At 38.6% G+C, this 19,463-nt stretch overlaps 1 protein-coding gene across 1 annotated transcript in view; it reads right to left on the reverse strand.

The window, feature by feature from the left end:
• Positions 1-28: 28 nt before the first annotated feature.
• Positions 29-19,463, reverse strand: part of furinb (furin (paired basic amino acid cleaving enzyme) b) — a 111,287-nt gene continuing 91,852 nt past the window's right edge. The window contains exons 7-16 of the mRNA XM_016267457.1: positions 19,048-19,136; positions 17,261-17,433; positions 12,710-12,922; positions 9,268-9,368; positions 5,469-5,572; positions 5,249-5,366; positions 4,874-5,053; positions 4,173-4,297; positions 3,554-3,682; positions 29-816 (exon numbers count right to left, since the gene is read on the reverse strand). Coding sequence (XP_016122943.1) covers positions 164-816; positions 3,554-3,682; positions 4,173-4,297; positions 4,874-5,053; positions 5,249-5,366; positions 5,469-5,572; positions 9,268-9,368; positions 12,710-12,922; positions 17,261-17,433; positions 19,048-19,136 — 1,885 coding nt within the window. The 3' untranslated portion in view covers positions 29-163. The remainder of the gene's footprint in view (positions 817-3,553; positions 3,683-4,172; positions 4,298-4,873; positions 5,054-5,248; positions 5,367-5,468; positions 5,573-9,267; positions 9,369-12,709; positions 12,923-17,260; positions 17,434-19,047; positions 19,137-19,463) is intronic.

The following is a 19,463-nucleotide window of genomic DNA, read 5'->3' on the forward strand; positions in this document are numbered from 1 at the left end:
TCTCGCTCACCCACACACACACACACACACACACACACACACACACACACACACACACAAATACACAAACATCGCAGTGGATCTATAAGTCTGAGTAGTGCAGACTAGTTCTGTATCCCAGTACAAGGAAGACAGATGTTAAAAAAAACACCTATGTGGGGCGCTAAAGAGCGCTCTGAGTCCGTATAAAAGCAGTCTTTTCGCTGTGATACTCCAGCTCTTCGCTGTCTGACTCAGAGTTCATCCCTCCCGCCGTATCCTCGTCCCCCCACACAGTGGGGATCCCCCGGTATGACACTTTCCCCCGGCCGAGTCCGAACCCGAAGCCCACTCGTATCCCCCCTCCGCCCATGTCCATCACCGGCAGTTTCTTCCTCCGGCAGAACGGGGCACTGGCTGCTCCAGAGTGCAGCTGAAGCAGCACAAAAACAGCTGCAAAAGTGGCCAGGATGAAGGCACAGCTGAGCACTGCCACCAGCGCCGGCAATCTCGAGGATAAGCCGGGCTCGTGCAAGGATTTATCCGAGTTCGGATCCACCTCGTGCTGGAGCACAGGAATGCTGGGCGATTTTCGCTGGTTCTGCTGCAAACAAGAAGTGACAACTAAGTGACTGTGGAAGGGACAGGAAAGACATTCGTTCTCTCCGGACCCGAAGCACGTCAGGCAGGACGGGTGGCAGGGCAGGCACGCCTGTACGGTAGAGTGCTCCATCCAGTTGTCCAACGACAAGTTGAGCACCTGCAGCCCAGAGCTGAAGCCGGGAGGGCAGGACTTCACGCAGCCTTGTAAGAAAAGCGAGAAACCGGTGCTGCATTCTGGAAAACAGAGATCAGAAGAACGCTTATTTGCAGATGTCACGAGTCTTTAACAAATATGAAATGGCATTTGAAACACATTTAACTTTCATAATGTGACAATTTTGAGAGAAAACAGATGGAGCTAAGATATTATTGGTTAATATTAGTTTTCCCTGCTCATGCAGCATTGGGTTTTGTCAGCAGAAGAGAAATTTTGTTTCAAAGGTTGTTGAGATTAAAGTGAATATGGAAATAAACATTTTTGGCAACACTTTACATTTATTACATTAATTAATGAAATGGGTAATAAACTTTTTTGTTTATTTATAATTTATTACTGCAGCTATATTCATGCCACGAGACAAGTGGAACAATTTGAAAAGATATATATTAATAGATTAATGTGTGTGTGTGTGTATATATATATATATGTATATATATATTAGTGCTGTCAATATTAGTGCATTAATTTTTCCAGTTTAACAGCGCTAAAAATATTTAACAATTAACGCAGGGGCGGAGCTAGGGTTGGCCACCCCACTCACAACGGCTGCTTCTGTCTCTTTTTTTCTTGACAAGATTTGCGTTTATTTAGACGCAGAATGTCTTTACGAGCACATCAAACAGGAGAATTTTCAGACGCGCACTCCACTTCACCTCAGCACCAGGTACTAATCAAAAGAGTGCATAAACGGTACAGGTGACGAGGAGCTTCAGTAGCCGTTACACTTTGCTCGTAGCGCATGCTCTTCAAATGCACGCACAAATACGGCGGCACGTGCTGCCTGTATTATTTCATATTAAAGCGCAAATGAAACTACAAGCATGCGTGACAGATTCGTGTCACGTTCAGTAGTGGCAGCTCTTAAAGTAATAGCAGCCAACTAACCTAATAACACAGCTGTTGTGATTTCTGTTAATCAAAGAAAAAAAAGAGGAAATCATTAACTTTTGTAGCTTTAAGGAATTTATCTATATTTATTGTAGAATTTAGTCTGATAAATTTATTCAATTTCTGTATATTTCCTACTTGCTGAAGGGCACAGGTAAATATGACTGTTATAATGGGTTTATGTGAAGATGGTTTTAAATTCACTTGAATTAGAAGTTTAATTTTTTGAAATTGTTAAAGTCTAATAAATGTTAAAATTGATAGCTCTGAATTATGCTGTAATGTTGAATGGCTATCGTCAATGGTTAAATATTAGGAAAAAATGAATTTCCTAGAGACATCAGTAGTATTGGTATCAGTGATACTCGGCTTAAGTCATAAAAAAGATGCCATTAAACAACTATTAAAAATATACTGTATGTTGTTTCTACATTAACTTGAAGATTGAATGTGAAATTATTGCAATATAAAAAAATATTTAAAAACTTTAAAGTTGTGGGATTAATCGTGATCAATTTCAGAAAAAAAGTGTGATTAATTAGTTAATTTTTTAATATCGATTGACAGCACACACACACACACACATATATATATATATATATATATACATACACACACACACACTCACATATGTGGTAATGTATGAAAAATGTAGTGTAAAAATGTTGTTTACTGTTAATTCATGTTAAATATTGTGTTTTTAAAAAAAAAAAAATTTAAAACCCTACTGTAAAATGTTAGCACATTTGTTTTCTAAAAAATAACATGCAAATAGCGTGCATTAGCATAAGCTGTCTGCTGAACTGCTGTCATGACGGAATTTAAGGGTAGTTAAACTGCCAACATCTTTATAACTAGGTACCCTGTCAAAAACAAAGGTGCACACAATTGAAGGTATTTATTCTGCACCCTTAGTAGCGCAAGAACACACATTAAGTATGTGCTACAGTCTGCACACTTTCAATACATGAGCTAAGCATTTATGTTTGCATTTGCATAATTGCCAGGAGAATGATTCTGGAATAAGACCAGGTACATTTATTATAGGTAATAAGGTCATTTCATGTTGTGCTCTCATTTTTGGTCCAAATGGGACAAATTATTCACCTATATTATTCAGTAAAATTCAGTACTACCTAGAGTAACAGTGCAAGAACACCTTATGAAAAATGAGTGAAATAACTTTTAGCATAGTTTGTCCTTGACTGCAGGCACAATATGGGGCCATGATGGAGAAATCAATCATCAAGTCTCTACAGCAGTGATGGGCAAACTTGGCCCTTCCAGGCTACTTTTCTGCAGAGATCTGATCCAACCCTGATAAAACTAACCTGCCTGTAGCCTTCTAGTAGTCTTGAAGACAATGATTAGCTGGTTTAGGTGTGTTTGATTAGGGTTGGAGCTAAACTCTGAAGGATAGTGGCCTGGAAGGGCCAAGTTTGCCCACCCCTGCTCTACAGCAACTTTGAACAATAAACTTAAGCATTTGATTAACAAATTAAGGTTTGTTTACTGCCCTCTGAAGGTTGGGAAGGTACGACCTCACATCAAGAAGAGGCAGAGGATTTAAAAACTTTTCCACTTCTTTAATAATGCACAGTTGATCTAATTTAAACCTCTCTGGCATCCCTCTTAAGGGTTTTGCAATATTTATACTCATAAACATATATTAATATTCATAAGCACAACAGCAGTCATACTGAGACATATGAACATTTCTATATGACAGAGAGGGTTTGCCAAGGGAATTACAGAGTGTGTAAATATTTCCTTCTGGTCATGAATGTCACCACCTTTAAAAGCTTGTCTGTTAAGGGTTGTGTGTGTTTGTTTGTGAGCCCTTTGGTCCATGGTGTGTCTTACCGATGCAGATCTGCTGGGTGTCAAAGGTTTTGCAGCTGTTGTTTGAAGGCCGGGTGTAATCAGAAATGGACGGATCTGTGGCACTGGAGCCGGTGCCATATAAGATGAGGGTGAACTGAGAAAGAATGCCTGTGGAAATGATACTGAACTTTAAAGACGCTTTGATCATCAACAAAAATGGCATTCACAGCATAAAAAAGTATTTTCTTAATCAGTATTTTTCATCTTGTTTTGCAGTAACAGTATCTAAACATCCTTAAATACACTTGAGAAGCAATTTATGTAAGATATTTAGACTTGTTTTCAGAGAATATATCTTTAATTAAATGGACTTTTTCTAATCCCAATGGCAAATTGTTTATTTTCTTGTTTCAAGCATAAATCAAACAAAATTGGGAGAGATTTATTCTCAAAACAAGAAGAAAAAAAAAACTATTTGCCAGTGGGGTTTACTTGACTCAAAATGTATTCTCTGAAATGTCTTTTATCTTCTTCCCAGCCATTTTCCTTTTTTTTTTTTTTTTTTTTAAAGTAAATGTATCTTGTTTTAAAGGATGCTTAGATGTTTGTACTGAAAACCTAGATAAAACACTGACTAAGAAAAAGCTGAATGTAGTACCATAATCATTAAGTGCAGCCACATTCTCAATCTCCAGCGTCCATTCTCCCCGAGGGTCCTCGTCCCAGGAGTGAGTGGTCATGAATGCCCAGTCGTTGAACCCTTCGGCTGAGTTATCCTGAGCCCTGAACACAAGAGAAAGAGATCTCTATATAAGTGTGTGTCTAATTACGTTTCATAAAGATAATGGGGTGAATTGTTTGTATATGGCTAGACAAGTGCGCAATTATAAGACAATTATAAAGTTACAAAAGATTTGTCAAATAAATAGTTTTTTTTTTTTTTACTTTCTAGTCATCAAAGAATCCTGAAAAAAATGCATCATAGTTTCCACAAAAATATTCAGCAGCACAACTGTATTCAATGTTCATAATAAGAAGTAATGTTTCTTGATCAACAAATCATCATATTAGAATGATTTCTGAAGGATCATGTGACACTGAAGACTGGAATAATGATGTTGAAAATTCAGCTTTGCGCCACAGAAATAAATTATATTTTTAAATATATATTACAATAGAAAACATTTGCGTTAAGCTGCAATAATATTCCACAATATTACAGATTTACTGTATTTTTGCTCAAATAAATACAGTCTTAGTGAGCATAAGTGCTTCGTTCAAAAGCATTAAAAATCTTACCAACCTCAAACTTTTGAACTGTAGTGTATGCAAATGTATTTTTGCTAATGATGTGTTTACCGTGGAGCCAGCAGCGTGGAGCGAGTTCCCAGTGGGCTGATGAGGTGAACAGCCAGGTTTCCTCTGTGGTTGTAAGTGAGGGTGAGTCTGGCCTGCACATGCTCCAAAGAGCTCACAAAATCCGGCTGCCCAGAGCAAGCCTCTACACTTCTGCTGAAGATCAGGTGTTTTCTTATGTCCCTACAACAGAAGAATCTGAAATTACACTCCACTCTGACAAGCGACTATATGATGAAGTGTAATTTTGCTGTCAATTTCATGTGTCTAGTTTGCCTGTCCTTAAATGGTGACCTCTGGGTCCCCAGGTAGCAGGCATTACCTATCTGGTGTATTGATGTACTGCCTGTGCTGCATGAGGTGTTTGACCGTCCTTACCTGGGCTCGGTCAGCATATTAATGACACATTTGTGCTGCGGCCCCACGCTGCTCCAGTTCTGGGCCAAAGCGACCATGGCACTAGCATCCAGCAGACCATAGCCGTAAGAATGGCTCACTGCCACATAGAGAGAGACAGATGGAAAAAGTAACAAGGTCAGACATGTCTACTGAATAAATAAACGTAGCTCTCTGATTGGTTACGAGAACCGTCATTTACCTAATCGCCCCACACCATTGGTCCTCCAGTCGTTGGTTATTAGGTGGGCGGGACGTGATGTTCGCACAACGAGATGCTGCATGTCTCTCCAGGTCAGGTTCATGCTGGATGTCGTACGAAAAAATTAAAAGTGATACGAGTATTACATTGCAGCAGGGCCACAGATTTATTTTCATATTCACATAGATAATTTGCACATAATTATCCTCTTGGATGTGACAGGATGTCTTTTTGAAAGACACATAATTAAAGCTTTTCTTTCACTCGAGTCACAGAAAATTGCAAATGGAAATATTCCATCCTGGGGGCCATGCATCATTTTGTAATTACACAGCCGAGCAAGCTTTTTTTTTTTTTTTTTCAAATGAAGACCCAAAATTGTATTCTCCTAAAACACGGCAATAGTTGTTGCTCTACATGGCGGAAACAAGCGGCTTTGGGACTCGTGGCCCCCACGGCCAAAGGTGAAAAGCCGTGTTATTTCTCAACAGGGTATTTCAGGGCAAACCACGTCTGGAATTTACGGTGGCCGAGAAGTGCAAAACAAATCACAATTCTGAAAACAAAATAACAAATTACAAACGCAAGTCTAAAAAACAAAATAACAATTCAGAAAACACAACAACAATTCAGAAAACATTATAACAAGTCAGAAAACACAATGACAAATCAGACAAACCGGAAGAGGTAGGTATAGTTTGAGACAGCACCATTGGTTTGGGATTACTCACCGCTGACTGGACGAGACATCTGTCAATCAACGTATACAGGAAGAACCAGCCAAAGAACAGCAGAGTCGTGGTAGAAAGTTCGGAGATGGTATTAAAGTAGCTTAAATGTATTGAATGAATTGCCCTTACTATGGAATAAAAAATACAGAGTGTCTATTTACATTTAGTTAAAAGTGGCTGTAACTCATCAGCTCCAGTGGCGCAGATGGATAAGTGCCTGTCGTTGGCTTTTTGACGCGATCGACCAGGGTTCGATCCCGTCTTTTGCCGAACATTTTTTTCCTCCCTTTTCAAATCTCGTATTAGCAATGGATTCTATTTACACCATGTTAAAATAGCAGGATTTCTACTATCAAGTATACACTTCAGTATTGTTGTACATTATAAAACAGTATGCAATAATAATATACACTCCGTATTTTTTATTCCATAGTAAGGGCAATTCATACAATACATTTAAACTGAGCTACTTTAATACCATCTCCGAACATTCTACCACGACTCTGCTGTTCTTTGGCTGGTTCTTCCTGTATACGTTGATTGACAGATGTCTCGTCCAGTCAGCGGTGAGTAATCCCAAACCAATGGTGCTGTCTCAAACTATACCTACCTCTTCCGGTTTGTCTGATTTGTCGTTGTGTTTTCTGACTTGTTCATTTGTTTTCGGATTTGTCGTTGTGTTTTCTGACTTGTTATTTTGTTTTCGAATTTGTCATTGTGTTTTCTGACTTGTTCTAATGTTTTCTGAATTGTTGTTGTGCTTTCTGAATTGTTATTTTGTTTTTTAGACTTGCATTTGCGTTTGTTATTTTGTTTTCAGAATTGCGATTTGTTTAGCACTTCTCGGCCACCGTAGGAATTGGACAAAGCACTGCCAAAAATACCTGCATGACAAGCCATTTTCACCCAAATGAAATGGATTTAGCGTAAAGATACGCCGAAGAACAGTATGAAAAACATCCTGCTCTGGTGTCTGTATATTTTTCAGGGTGATTTATGGAAAAGGGGATCCAATTCATAAGCTTTCAATATTTTTGACCTCACAATAAATGACTTAGCGGGTATATTCATAATGCCATATGCACGATTTATGAACCTAAAGCCAAGGCACAGATGTAGCGATTTACATTCAGTGATTAATAGATATAAGACTACTGAAATTCTCATGTTGTACATGGCAAGACTTGCACAAATATCGAACAGATATCATTTTATATAGATGAGGTGCCAGTGCTGAAAAACATGCCAGAGCCTTTAAACAGGCTGGACTCAAACCAGGAATCTATTCATGGACAGGGGGTGGAATAATGTCCTCACCACTTAAAGATTTCATAACAACAACAGTATGGCTACACTAATGCAAAACCGCATTAGATCACTCCTATTATAATCAATGAATGACAATAGAAGCACTGAGACATGCATTCAGTTCACAAACACACCAATTCTGTTTTCTGTCTCTGCATTGTTATTACAGACACCGATATTCCTTGTTATTAATATTGCATATATACTATATATTGAAATATGCATTGTATATAATAAAAAGTTAAGTAAATGTCTATATAAAAAAGTAAATATATAAAATGTTTGGGGTCAGTAAGATTTTTTTTTTTTTTTAATTAGTATTTTTATTCAGCAAGGAAACATTAAATTGATCAATGTGATTAAAAGTGACAGTAAAGACATTTATAGTATTACAATTACCATATAGCATTTTTTTTTACATTCAAATTGATCACTTTTCATGAATATATAGACGGATAGAAAAAAAATATATAAAATCAAATTATATTAAATATATCATTTTTATATAATATACATTTTTAAATAATATAATATATAATTATAATAAATATAATTTACACGTCTAATATATCAGAATCAGAATGAGTTTTGCGGAGGTTCGCCAGATGGATGCTAGGCAACAGCGTCCTGAATCCGTGCTGTCTGAGCTTGACGAGCGCGCCGGCTCGCTTCCCCCGTCTGCGCGTCCTGAAGTGCTTGATCAGCGCCACAGCTCCCCCGACAACAATGTCCAGCAAAACATCCGAATAGTCGAAAACCGGTGAAATATCGGGTGGTGTGTACTTCCGAATGTCCAGCAATTCGTCTCTGGTGAAACTGATTGCAGGGATATAACTAAAGACAGGACAAACTAACAAAAACATAAAAACAACTGCAGAGCACGCCACGGAGGCAGCCATCAGCGTCGGCGCCATTGTGCAACGTGTGCAATTGTGCAATAATAAATAGATATGTATTTTACATAATATATTATATTTTATAATACAAATGAATTATTATTTGATTTTAAATCATGAGGTATTTCTGAGAGAGTTTTACAGATCCCCTGTCCAAGCATCGGCTACTGCACAATCACACATTTCAGTGGAAAGTGAACTCTTTTTCTGTGTTTCTTCTGAATCCAGACATTCAAAAGTCACCTACAGCATGACATCACAAAGACTTCCAACTGATGAAAAGAGCAGAGTTGTGACAGAAAGAGAACGGAGATGGAGGTCCTTATAAAAAATGCCCCCAAAAACGTCCCCATCTCTTTCATTGTTGGGCCAAGCACGATCAAAGCAGGCACCAGCGGGGCTTACAACCCTGAACAGCAGGGGCCGAACTCACACACACACAAACACTGTGTGTGAACCAGGAGCCCCGTGACTCCGCCACACACAAAAAAAGTCAAAGAAACCTGATGCTCGTGTGAGACGTGATTTCCATGTCTTATTACAACCTCACATGGTACAGGATAAATGATTCTGCAGGAGCTTTTAATCGAGCATGATGACTTGATGTTGTATAAGGGCCTTGGGGTCAATCGGTCCCCGAACAAGGAGTGTTGACTGGCAGTCATCACCCATCTCTCTCCATCCCTCCTTCATTTATTTAGATGAGCAATGTCAAGGCGATGTCAGAGTGTGTCGGAGGGCTGAAGATGATGCACGAGGGGTAATGAAGTCTAACCGATGAGGGGGAATGATGGACAGGAGTGTGTAGAGCGTGTGTGCGTATGTCTGTCCATAGAGACAGGTGTCATTGTTGTCATCACTCACTTGGCCTCCAGAGCGAGAGCGATGATTCCCGCGGCCAGGGGAGCCGAGGCGGATGTGCCCGTGTGCGAGTCTGTACACTTCTTCCTCAGGTCCGTCGTCACCTGCACAGATGAAAACAAATATATGGAAAGGTCAGGTGTGTTAGTGGTCAGCCATCGGAAAGACATCGTTTGACACTATATGTAAGATGTGAGGGCGTCCGTCAGCCAGAGGCGCCTGTCAAATCGCCTGACAAGAATGTGAGTCCGAGAGGGAAGGAAAAACCTCATTCACTACAGCTTCTGTGATGAGATGTGTGACAGCTTGGGAGACTTAATAAGCTGGCACTCCACACATGAGGGTTTGGGGTTTTAATCACGCCATAGGAGACATGGCGACATGCCTGCGGGATTGACAACGGTCAGGATGAGAGTACGACCAGCCCGAGGCTACAGAACCATCAGAGCGTACACAGGTGAGCGGCTGCCAGACACCCACACACACTCTTTCTCTTTTGTTTTATTTGTCTCTGTCCCTTCAGTCTGATTTAAACACATACAGACACATACATACTCAAAATCCCACCCCACCGCTGTCGGCAAGATTGCGTCCATTTTTAAATTGAATCTGTTATTGCCTTTGTCATCCTAATGGAACTGGGGGTCTCAGAAGAGGGAGAAGGGGAGCTATCGCAGTCGCACATACAGGGACAGACTTGACATCAAGCAAACAAACACTCTAAAGCTGTCCGAAACATCTCGGATGAGCTTCAATGAGCTTGCAGAGATAGATTTGCCTCTTGAGTCTGAAACCACTTTCACAGGAATGAGCGTATCAGAGATTCACAGTTCGCATAACTACCCACAGAACAAGAAATCATATTTTCCCCTCAATATGAGTGTGAATTTGAGCGAACCAAATTCAACTGGCCAAAAAGAGTTATCAGTGAGAAAATCCAGCTAGATAGATATTCTGCTAGCTATATAAAATAAGGAACATCAAGGACATTGTGATGATAATAGATCATATCTAAAACAACATATTTTGTAGTTTCATTGGATTAGATCACAGAAACAATGACTGGATCATTCTAATTCCAGGAAACAAATAATTCATGAATTATAAATCAATAAATCAGATCTTTGAATCAATGTCTCAATAGGATCATTCCAATTGTAGTGAACAAATCATTCATGAATCATGAATCAATGAATCAGATATTTGAATCAATGACTCAACTGGATCATTCCAATTCCAATGAACAAATCATTCATGAATCATTAGTCAATGAATCAGATCTTTGAATCAGTCCCTGTGTTCCATTCAGAAGGGTTCATCCCTATACCCTAATCCCTTCAAAGGGTTTTACTCTCCGGAGTGAGAGCTTCAAAGGGTTGAAGGGTGTAGGGGACCAAACAACTGTTTCTTGAAGTGCCATTCGTCGTCATCATCCCGTGCCCATATGGAGGCGCTGTCATCATGCAAAGAATCTGCACAAAGAATCATGGGGGCCGAAGTGTCCATCAGTGGCCAGTTTCGAGCACTTCGGTTTGGAACAACCCTTCAATATGGCGGCCATGATTGTTTTTACTCTGAAGTGCCCTTCGGAGGGCGATATATCCCGGTTGGAACACACAGACTCTCTCAATAGGATCATTCCAATTCCGGCGAACAAATCATTCATGAATCATGAATCAATGAATCAGATCTTTGAATCAATGACCCAACTGGATCATTCTAATTCCAATATACAAATCATTCATGAATCATGAATCAATGATTTAGGTCTTTGATTCATAATCTGAAGTGGATTATTTCAATTCCAGCTGACAAATCATTCATGAATCATGAATCAATGAATAAGATCTTTGAATCAATGACCCAACTAAATCATTCCAATTTTAAGTGAGCAAATTGCTCATGAATCATAAATCAATGAATGAGATCTATGAATCAATGACTGAGCTGTGTCATTCCAATTCCTGTGAACAAAATGTTCATGAATCATTAAAACATCAAGGAGATCTGAGGCAGATGTCAACAGTTTTAGTGAATATGATTTACACAACTGCTATCATATGATTTCAGTAGACTTAAATATTACATAAGCTGTATAGACCACTTTTATGGCGCTTCACGGGCCCAGTCCTCATTCACTTTAATTATACAGAAAAGATTCACTAGGAAAATCTTCAAAATGACATGAGTGTGTGTGTAAATGACAGATTTATCGAAAACGACTTCTGAATTCTGTTAGAAACGCAGCCACAGTTCAAACTAATAGCCCAGATTCTCATCAAGATGATCCAAAGTAATGACTTTTAGAACTTGTGAAGGGCATCTTCTTTTTATAGGCGTCTTTTGGCCTAATTAGCTTGCCCTAATTAAAAAGCCTGCTCAGGCACACTCAAATATAGCTTATGCAGATAAAATGAAGGTATGTAACTGAAAACGAGGGGAAAACTTGCAAATACAATCCAAAGAATCAGCAATGCAGCATGTTTGGTTTCTAAAATTGCTGCCTCTATGTCTGTTGCTGTCTATCTCTTGGTCTAATTTCTATGCTCCTTCTCTCTTTGCTTTTTCAAACACCTTTTTCTCATTTCCACTCTCGGAGGAAACGCCAGGGCAGAGAAGCAGATGTGTATGGCATGCAGCAGCATCACCTGTGATTGGGAAGTTGACTCTAAAGTGATTTTTTTGCCTTCTTAGGGCATGACGTTTAGAGAGTTCTTTTTCATATAGCCCACAGGAAATCACAGAGGCAGATGTGGAAATCATTTCATCGCCTGACACTTCATCTTCACAACACGCTGAACGGGCGGCACTCCATCACTCACTTTTCCTGTGTACAGTCGTGACGTGGCCATTTAAACCAAGCAGAAAATTTGGCACACACAGGCTGTTTGCGCTGACATTTACAGTTCTGCTTACAACTGAGAATGCCAGTGTTTGTGTGAGGTCATGATGATCTGTCTGTGTGCTGTTAACATGTAAATGTTGCAGTGCTGAAACGTGAATTCATTCTATTTCTGGAGCCTTTAATGAGACATGGTTGTAGCAAACTGTGTGTATGTGTTTCTGATAATAAACACATCTGAAGGCTTTTGTAAGCATTTGCATAGATAACTGAAGAATGGCTGAACTGCAAAAAATATTTTTTATTTTACTGCATAACGAATGAACTTTTTTCAGAGAACACATTGTTTATATCTATAGTTTTATATATATATATATATATATATAAAAAACTAAAGATATAAACAATGTATCAAGGGCAAAAATTTATATTTTATCTAAGGATATTTTGTTAACAAAAATAAAAGATTTTATGTGTGAAGATGCAGTGTGTTCCTTTATGAAAATACTTAAAAAACTGCCTCTGTATGAGATTATTACATGACTCTAACATATGTGACTATGCTAAACATGTATGGAGGTCTGTTTGCACATATGAACGTACAATCTGTTTCTCGTTGAGGTTTCCACTGCTATAGGTGGTGGCGAGGGTGGAGGAACAGGCCTCACTGTACCACGGCACATTGCCATACTGTGTGGTGCTGCTGATGGAGAGCGTGTAGATACTGTTGGTGTATCCGTCACAGTTGCAGCTGTCCCGCTCTCGCCCTCCGTTACCCGATGCCCACACGAAGATAGAGCCCAGGCCACCTCGACCCTAGAACAGATGCATAAAACCTGATCAATCACTCCTTCCAAAGTACTTTTCACTACCATTCAAAGGATTGGGGTTTGGACATTTTTAATGTTTTTTAATTAAACATTAAAAACATTTTCCAACAAATTAATATATATATAAAAAAACAATTGGCACCAAACATTTGAATGAGTGTCAACAAAGATAGACACCAGTCTAAAAGTATTTATATTCTCATCCAACAGTCTGTTTACATAACTGGTAAGCGCTAATTAAAAATCACCGGTTCCAATCTGATTGGCCAGCCTTTTGACACTTGACGCAAATGTTTATCCCTTCTGGAAACAAACTGTTGTTTAAGTTGCTGGGCTGATACAAACGTTCTGAGGTATAACTAATCATGGGATCTGTGAGGTCTGTGGCATCAAAACTTGAAAAAATAAAATACAAGTGGGCGATTCTTGGCCAGAATAAGCTGCTGATAGTCTTTATGCAAACCAAACACCTGGCTATGTGAGACAAATGTATTTATGAATCAAACATCTGTGTAGTGTCCATTAATGTCTGTGTGCACAGGCCTCATCTCTATTACAATAGCCCACAAAATTCCAATTGAACGAGCCAATTATGGCTGTCATGATTAATTTAAAACCAATACGGTGACCTCTGAAATCTGCTGTATTTAATGCTTTAGTAATACTGGCTGGACAGCTGACAAAGCGCCACTTTTCTTTTCTACTATATTAGTCTCCTCTCTCGGTGCAGTCAAGCAAGTCGGCAGAGTTTGATTAAAGTTTCTGTTCTATCTTCTGCTGTTCATATGGGTAATATTCACAGCTGACTGACTCAGGATTATTGTGGCCATAAACGGTTCGTTTGTTTGTCTGAGACACCGCAATCTGGTTCAAAAATATTTAGAGGCACAATTCTAGGAATGATAAAATTGGGGATAAAAAACTAAAGGGATAAAGTATGAGAGTAGCACCGCTGAGGCAGATGTTTATGGGATGCGTAATTTGAGTAAATTACTAGAGGGAGAAATCAGTTTTAAAACCCACCAAAATTAACAGCAGTCAAACTCATTCCTCGCGGCTGTATCAAAGTGCCATTATTCACACAGACGAGACAAAAGATTAAATCTTTTGTAACACTCAGACAAAAGCATGTCTGTGATTACCAAGGACACGTTCGGGATGAAACAGAAGCGGCAGTCGCGCCGGGCAGCCGTCCTAAAAAGGTCAGATTCTTTGCCTGTCAAACATTATGCTCTTTTCTTGCTGTGTCAAATCTCAGAATTTCTACATGTGAGGCGAAAGCAGGTGGTTTTAATTCCACTAAAGATATCTTACTAAATTATTCTGAAGATAATGCAAACTTCCTAAATGGCTGTTAGAATGTCTCAACATGCTCATGGGGGAGAAGAGGGGCGAATTTTGTTGAATTTTCAACAAATTTTCAATGTTGCTGTGACACTCTGTCTGAGGAGAAGAAAAGTTGTGAGAATATAGTTTAAAATACTTGATAGTACAAGGTTTATAAAAAGAAAGTGGAATAAAAAGAATATTGACATGAACAAACAAGATGTGTGTGGACAAGACTAGACTTTTACAATTGTTTTTTCACTTGTTTTATCATTCCCTCAGGCAAAAACCGCCTGATTGCTTAGAAACGTAACAGCACTCAGTAATAGCCTCTCCTCAGTAAGCCACACGATTTGAGGCATCACTCATGTCTGTAGCACAAATGGTGCGTGATGACTTACCCGCATAGGTTTAGCGGTTTGTTTATATCCATAACCATACATACACTACTGCTCAAACATTTGGGGTCTGCAGGATTTTTTTTTTTAAAGAAATTAATACTTTTATACAGCAAAGATATTGAATGGATCTGAACAGTTCACCGTAGTGCCATTTTAAAGAATAACCACTGAACGCAAGCAAAGTACGCTATTCTGTGTTAGCCGCGACACAAGGATACGTTTTCTACGTGTATTTACGCTTTGCTTTGAATGAAAACAGCGCATCCGTGCAGCGCGGCTGACACAGAATAGCGTACGATGCTTGAGTTCAGTGGTTATTCTCCAAAATGGTGCTACGGAGATGCGGAGAGACACAGAGGAGACGTATTGTTGAATAAAGTCGTTATTTTTGTTTTCTTCGTGTACAAAAAGTATTCTCGTCGCTTCATAACGTTACGGTTGAACCACTGATGGCAGATGGACTATTCTGACGATGTCTTTCATACTTTTCTGGACCTTGACAGTGTAATTTACTTGGCAGTCAATTGGACAGTCACAAGCCTCCCGATTTTCATCCAAAATATCTTAAATTGAGTTCCGAAGACGAACGAAGCTTTTAGGGGCTTGGAACGACATGGGGGTAAGTGATTAATGACAAAATTTTCATTTTGGGGTGGAAAGTTGTATTTACAACACTGTTCCAGAACAGTTCAACGCAAATATTCAGATGTGTGCAGCACATTTTATGGAGGACTGTTTCCTGATCCTGGTAGAGTAGACTACAATGCCGGCTGTTCTGACTCAGACTGTAAGTACGTTTTCATATTTAAAGGATTTGTCACTGACGAGTCAAATGCGTGTTTTGAGCAGTGTAGAGTAGGCTTGTTGTTTGTCATTTCTCCGATCACAAATGCAGACATGGTTTTATGTTTACGCGGCGCGATGCAACGCAGCGCGTAAAAAGACAGTATAAGTCATTATAATCCATAATTATGTCCCCACTGGTTGCAACAAATGCCTCGCTTATAATGGGTTTTAATGTTTTTGTCTCGTCGCTCCAGCCGGACAGGGCATCACAGTATGGCAAGGGGCGTAACATTTCCGTCACACGTTTGAGGTATTCGGTCAATCACAAGGCACTGGATAGCTGGCCAATCAGAGCACACCTCGCTTTTCAGACCGATGAGCGTTGTAAAAATTGACGTGTTTCAGAAAGGCGGGGCATAGAGGAGAAACAATAATGTACAGTATGTGGAAAATAACATGTTTTTTTAACCTTAAACCGCATAAACGCATTTCATTACACCAAATACACAAAATAATGTTCTTTTTAGCAACATCAAATGACCCCTTTAAATATATAACATTGTTATAATATTTCACAATAATACTATTTTTACTATATTTTCCATAAAAAATAAAGGCAGCATTGGTGAGATTAAGAGACTTTCAAAAACATTTTAAAAAATCCTACCAATCCCAAACTTTTTAACAGTAGTGTATAAGCAAAATTAATAGTAACATTTGCCTTAAACACCACAAAAGGTAGAAAAATGGAAAAAGGCACTGTTAAAAGAAAGGGCTAAAGGAACAAGACAGCCTCATTTTTGAGTCACGGATGAAAACAAACTGATTTTCATATTCATAGTGCAATGTGTATGCTGAAAATCTATCAAGGTATAAGGGTCACAAGGGATAAGGTTATGTGTGCCACACAAGAAAGAATTAACATATCAAAAACGAAAACAGAAAACAAATGCTCATCTTCTTCCAAGATCACAGTAATCTCTCTAAATATAGCATTCTCTGTAATCCTGTGTTTGTCAAAGCGCACATCCTTCTCAGTTCTCTTTCTGTAAATGCAGGCGATTACATCTTCTACAGCTCACCCTGTCCAGCCTGGTTCCTCAGGCAGAGGTGCTGATGGGAGTCGACGGCAGCTGTGACACATTTAGCTGATCTAAAATCTGCTCGCATGACCTGACGTGAGCATTCGTGCTGACACTGACTTGAGGAGACAGTGACATGAGTGATTTGTAGGCATGTCTTTTTGATTTTTGCAAATGAGCATGAATGCTACGAGTCTCCTATGAGATACTCAAAATTACTTGTTTCACATTTGCACGTGGCCAGAAAATAAATATTCCTTGAATTGATAAATGATTATATTGTCTGCTCGGTGGACGGACAGATCAAATAATTGTAATATTGATTCTGCTACAGTTAATTCGAAGATATAATCTAAAAATTTATTATGAATCATAACCAGTTATAATTCGTCATAAATATTCCCCTTTTTAGAGCTAATAAATAATAATAAACGTTACAATGGATATAAAAAATAAATGGATTTCAGAAATTGTAAGCATTTGTGATGTATTATGCACGTCTGCATTTGATAAAAGAACACATTTTAGTAAGGAGGAAACAGATTTTTTTTTTATCAAAATAACATGAAAATCTTAATGTTACTGAAAATACATCTCATTTGTAATCAGATTTTCAGAAGCTATGGTCAGTTACACAACCCACCCATAACGCTAGAACGTCTACTAGCAACCAACAGTACTGCGACCTGGAGACCTACAGCGGTAAAATCTCTTACAGTCTATACTGACCTCAGTAACCCCCTGCAGGAAAGCTTCTTTGGCTAGTTTGGCAGGGCCATCCACAGTCTTCCCATCATCCTCTGGGCCCCAGCTGGCGCTGTAAATGTGGATGTGCTGGGAGTTCAAGCTCAGAGACTGAGCCTCCACAACATCTGTTACCTCTCCATCCAACATCCGCACACCTGCATGCAGAACAGTGGCACATAGAAAGAGCGTTAATGAAGATACCAGAGACAGGAAAAATGGGTTTTGTGAAAATGTAGTCTGTAACTGTGATGGACATTTGGAAGAGACAGTTTCCAGCACAAATTTTTCTATTGGCACTGAAGGTGAAAATGCTGCATGAAAACAAAAGCACAGCCATCCAGAACACCCATCTGATTTTAAATATAAAACTATATGGAGAAGGATCTAGACCTATGAGTGTTTTTATTATGCTTAAAGAGAAATTATGTGCAAATTCATCAATCAACACCATTGCTGACAAACATGTAACCAATACCGTCAAATTTTCAAATCATTAACATATCACAGGAACATGGTTTGTGTAACTTGTTGATGACTTGTAGTCCGAGCTGGTGTGATTGAGTGGAGGCGGAGACTAATTTGCATATTCGTTGGTTCTGTGCATACTAAATGAAGGGTGTAGTTACAAACATTTTAAGTTTAAATTACTTTCCCACCAAAAATTAAATGTGTCATTTTGATTATCAAAGATTTAATGGATAAAATTAGTGGCTGTACAGAGACTTGATGGCAAGGACCCCCAAATATGGTGAACCACTGGCAGACCCCCTTTCTAAAATAAAATAAAATAAAATAATAATAAATACATAAATAAATACATAAAATAAAAATAAATAAATAATTTAAAAATGGCATACATACATAAAAATATAAAAATGGGATGAGACATATAAACATAGATATATAAACTAATTAAATACACACATATATATATATAATATATATATATATATATAACTACATATATATAAACTAAATAAATTTTTTGTTTGTTTTTATATGGTCAAATATGTTCTAATTAACTCTAGAAAATATTTCCTTTTGATTAAGTTAACAATGTTTTTTTTGTTGTTGTCACAATGCTATATGCAAATTTTATTTTCAAAAGTCTGACTTCTTTGGTCTGAGATGAATTGCTTGTCACAGTATGTCATGTCGTGTCCGGCTAGAACATGGTGTAATATTGGGAGAAAGAATCTAATTAATAAGAATGATTCTGTGGCTGTTTGTTTGATTAATATTAATCCTAGCAACAGGATTCAGACACTTCACGCACCCCCACACACACATGACCCAGAGGCCAATTAGATCAGCAACATCTGCTGTCTTTAGACACACACACACACAGGGACAGATTTATCCTCTTATTACAAAGATACACACACAGAAACACAGAAATCACATGCAGACTCAGGCAATGCCCTCTGCCTTAATCACCCTCATCTAGATGGAGAAATATTTTCCTACAAAGACTATTAAAATAAGAGATGTGGAATTTGTGTATGCCTGCAGCGATTTCTGGCCCTGAACGCACTCAATGTGACTAGAATAGCCAAGATATTTCTAAGATATTCACCTTAATGGATGTGTTTTATAATTGAAAGATAAAGCGTTTGAGATTAGTCCAAAGTAGCATGACATCAGCCATTAAATGCACAAAGGGCAGGAAATGAGAGAATGCTTGGATAGTTTTAATGTGGGACCTATTTGATTGATCCTATTACCATATGCTAATTTCTAATCGCCTATCAATCGGATTCTGCACTCACCTCCGATTTTGGTATTGTAGGCCACACCCACTCCACAGACGCCATTGTTTGCTGCTGCTGCCACCTCCCCGGCACAACGTGTCCCGTGTCTAGAGAGATAAAGAGAGAGATTGCACTAGTGAACAGTGTGGCGTTGTCCAATTTACATCCAGTTCACATTCAGTCCAACTCACTTCAAATTCAGTCCACGTTTTTACAGACAAATTCTCAGGGTGCTGTCATCACAACAGAGCTCGCGACGCACCCAAATACAGATGCATTATCTTTATCCTTTAATTAAATTCTAATTAGTCCTTGCAGGCGACAAGGATAAATAAATAAATAAATAGCTTATTATAGTTGTCACTGATGGTTCCTACAGTACTGCACAAATCTCTGTGGCATGGTGCAGATGAACTTCACTGTCTAAAGAAATC

This window comes from Sinocyclocheilus grahami, unplaced genomic scaffold (assembly GCF_001515645.1).
Source record: "Sinocyclocheilus grahami isolate Dianchi unplaced genomic scaffold, SAMN03320097.WGS_v1.1 scaffold38.1, whole genome shotgun sequence".
In the NCBI taxonomy this organism is placed as follows: domain Eukaryota; kingdom Metazoa; phylum Chordata; class Actinopteri; order Cypriniformes; family Cyprinidae; genus Sinocyclocheilus; species Sinocyclocheilus grahami.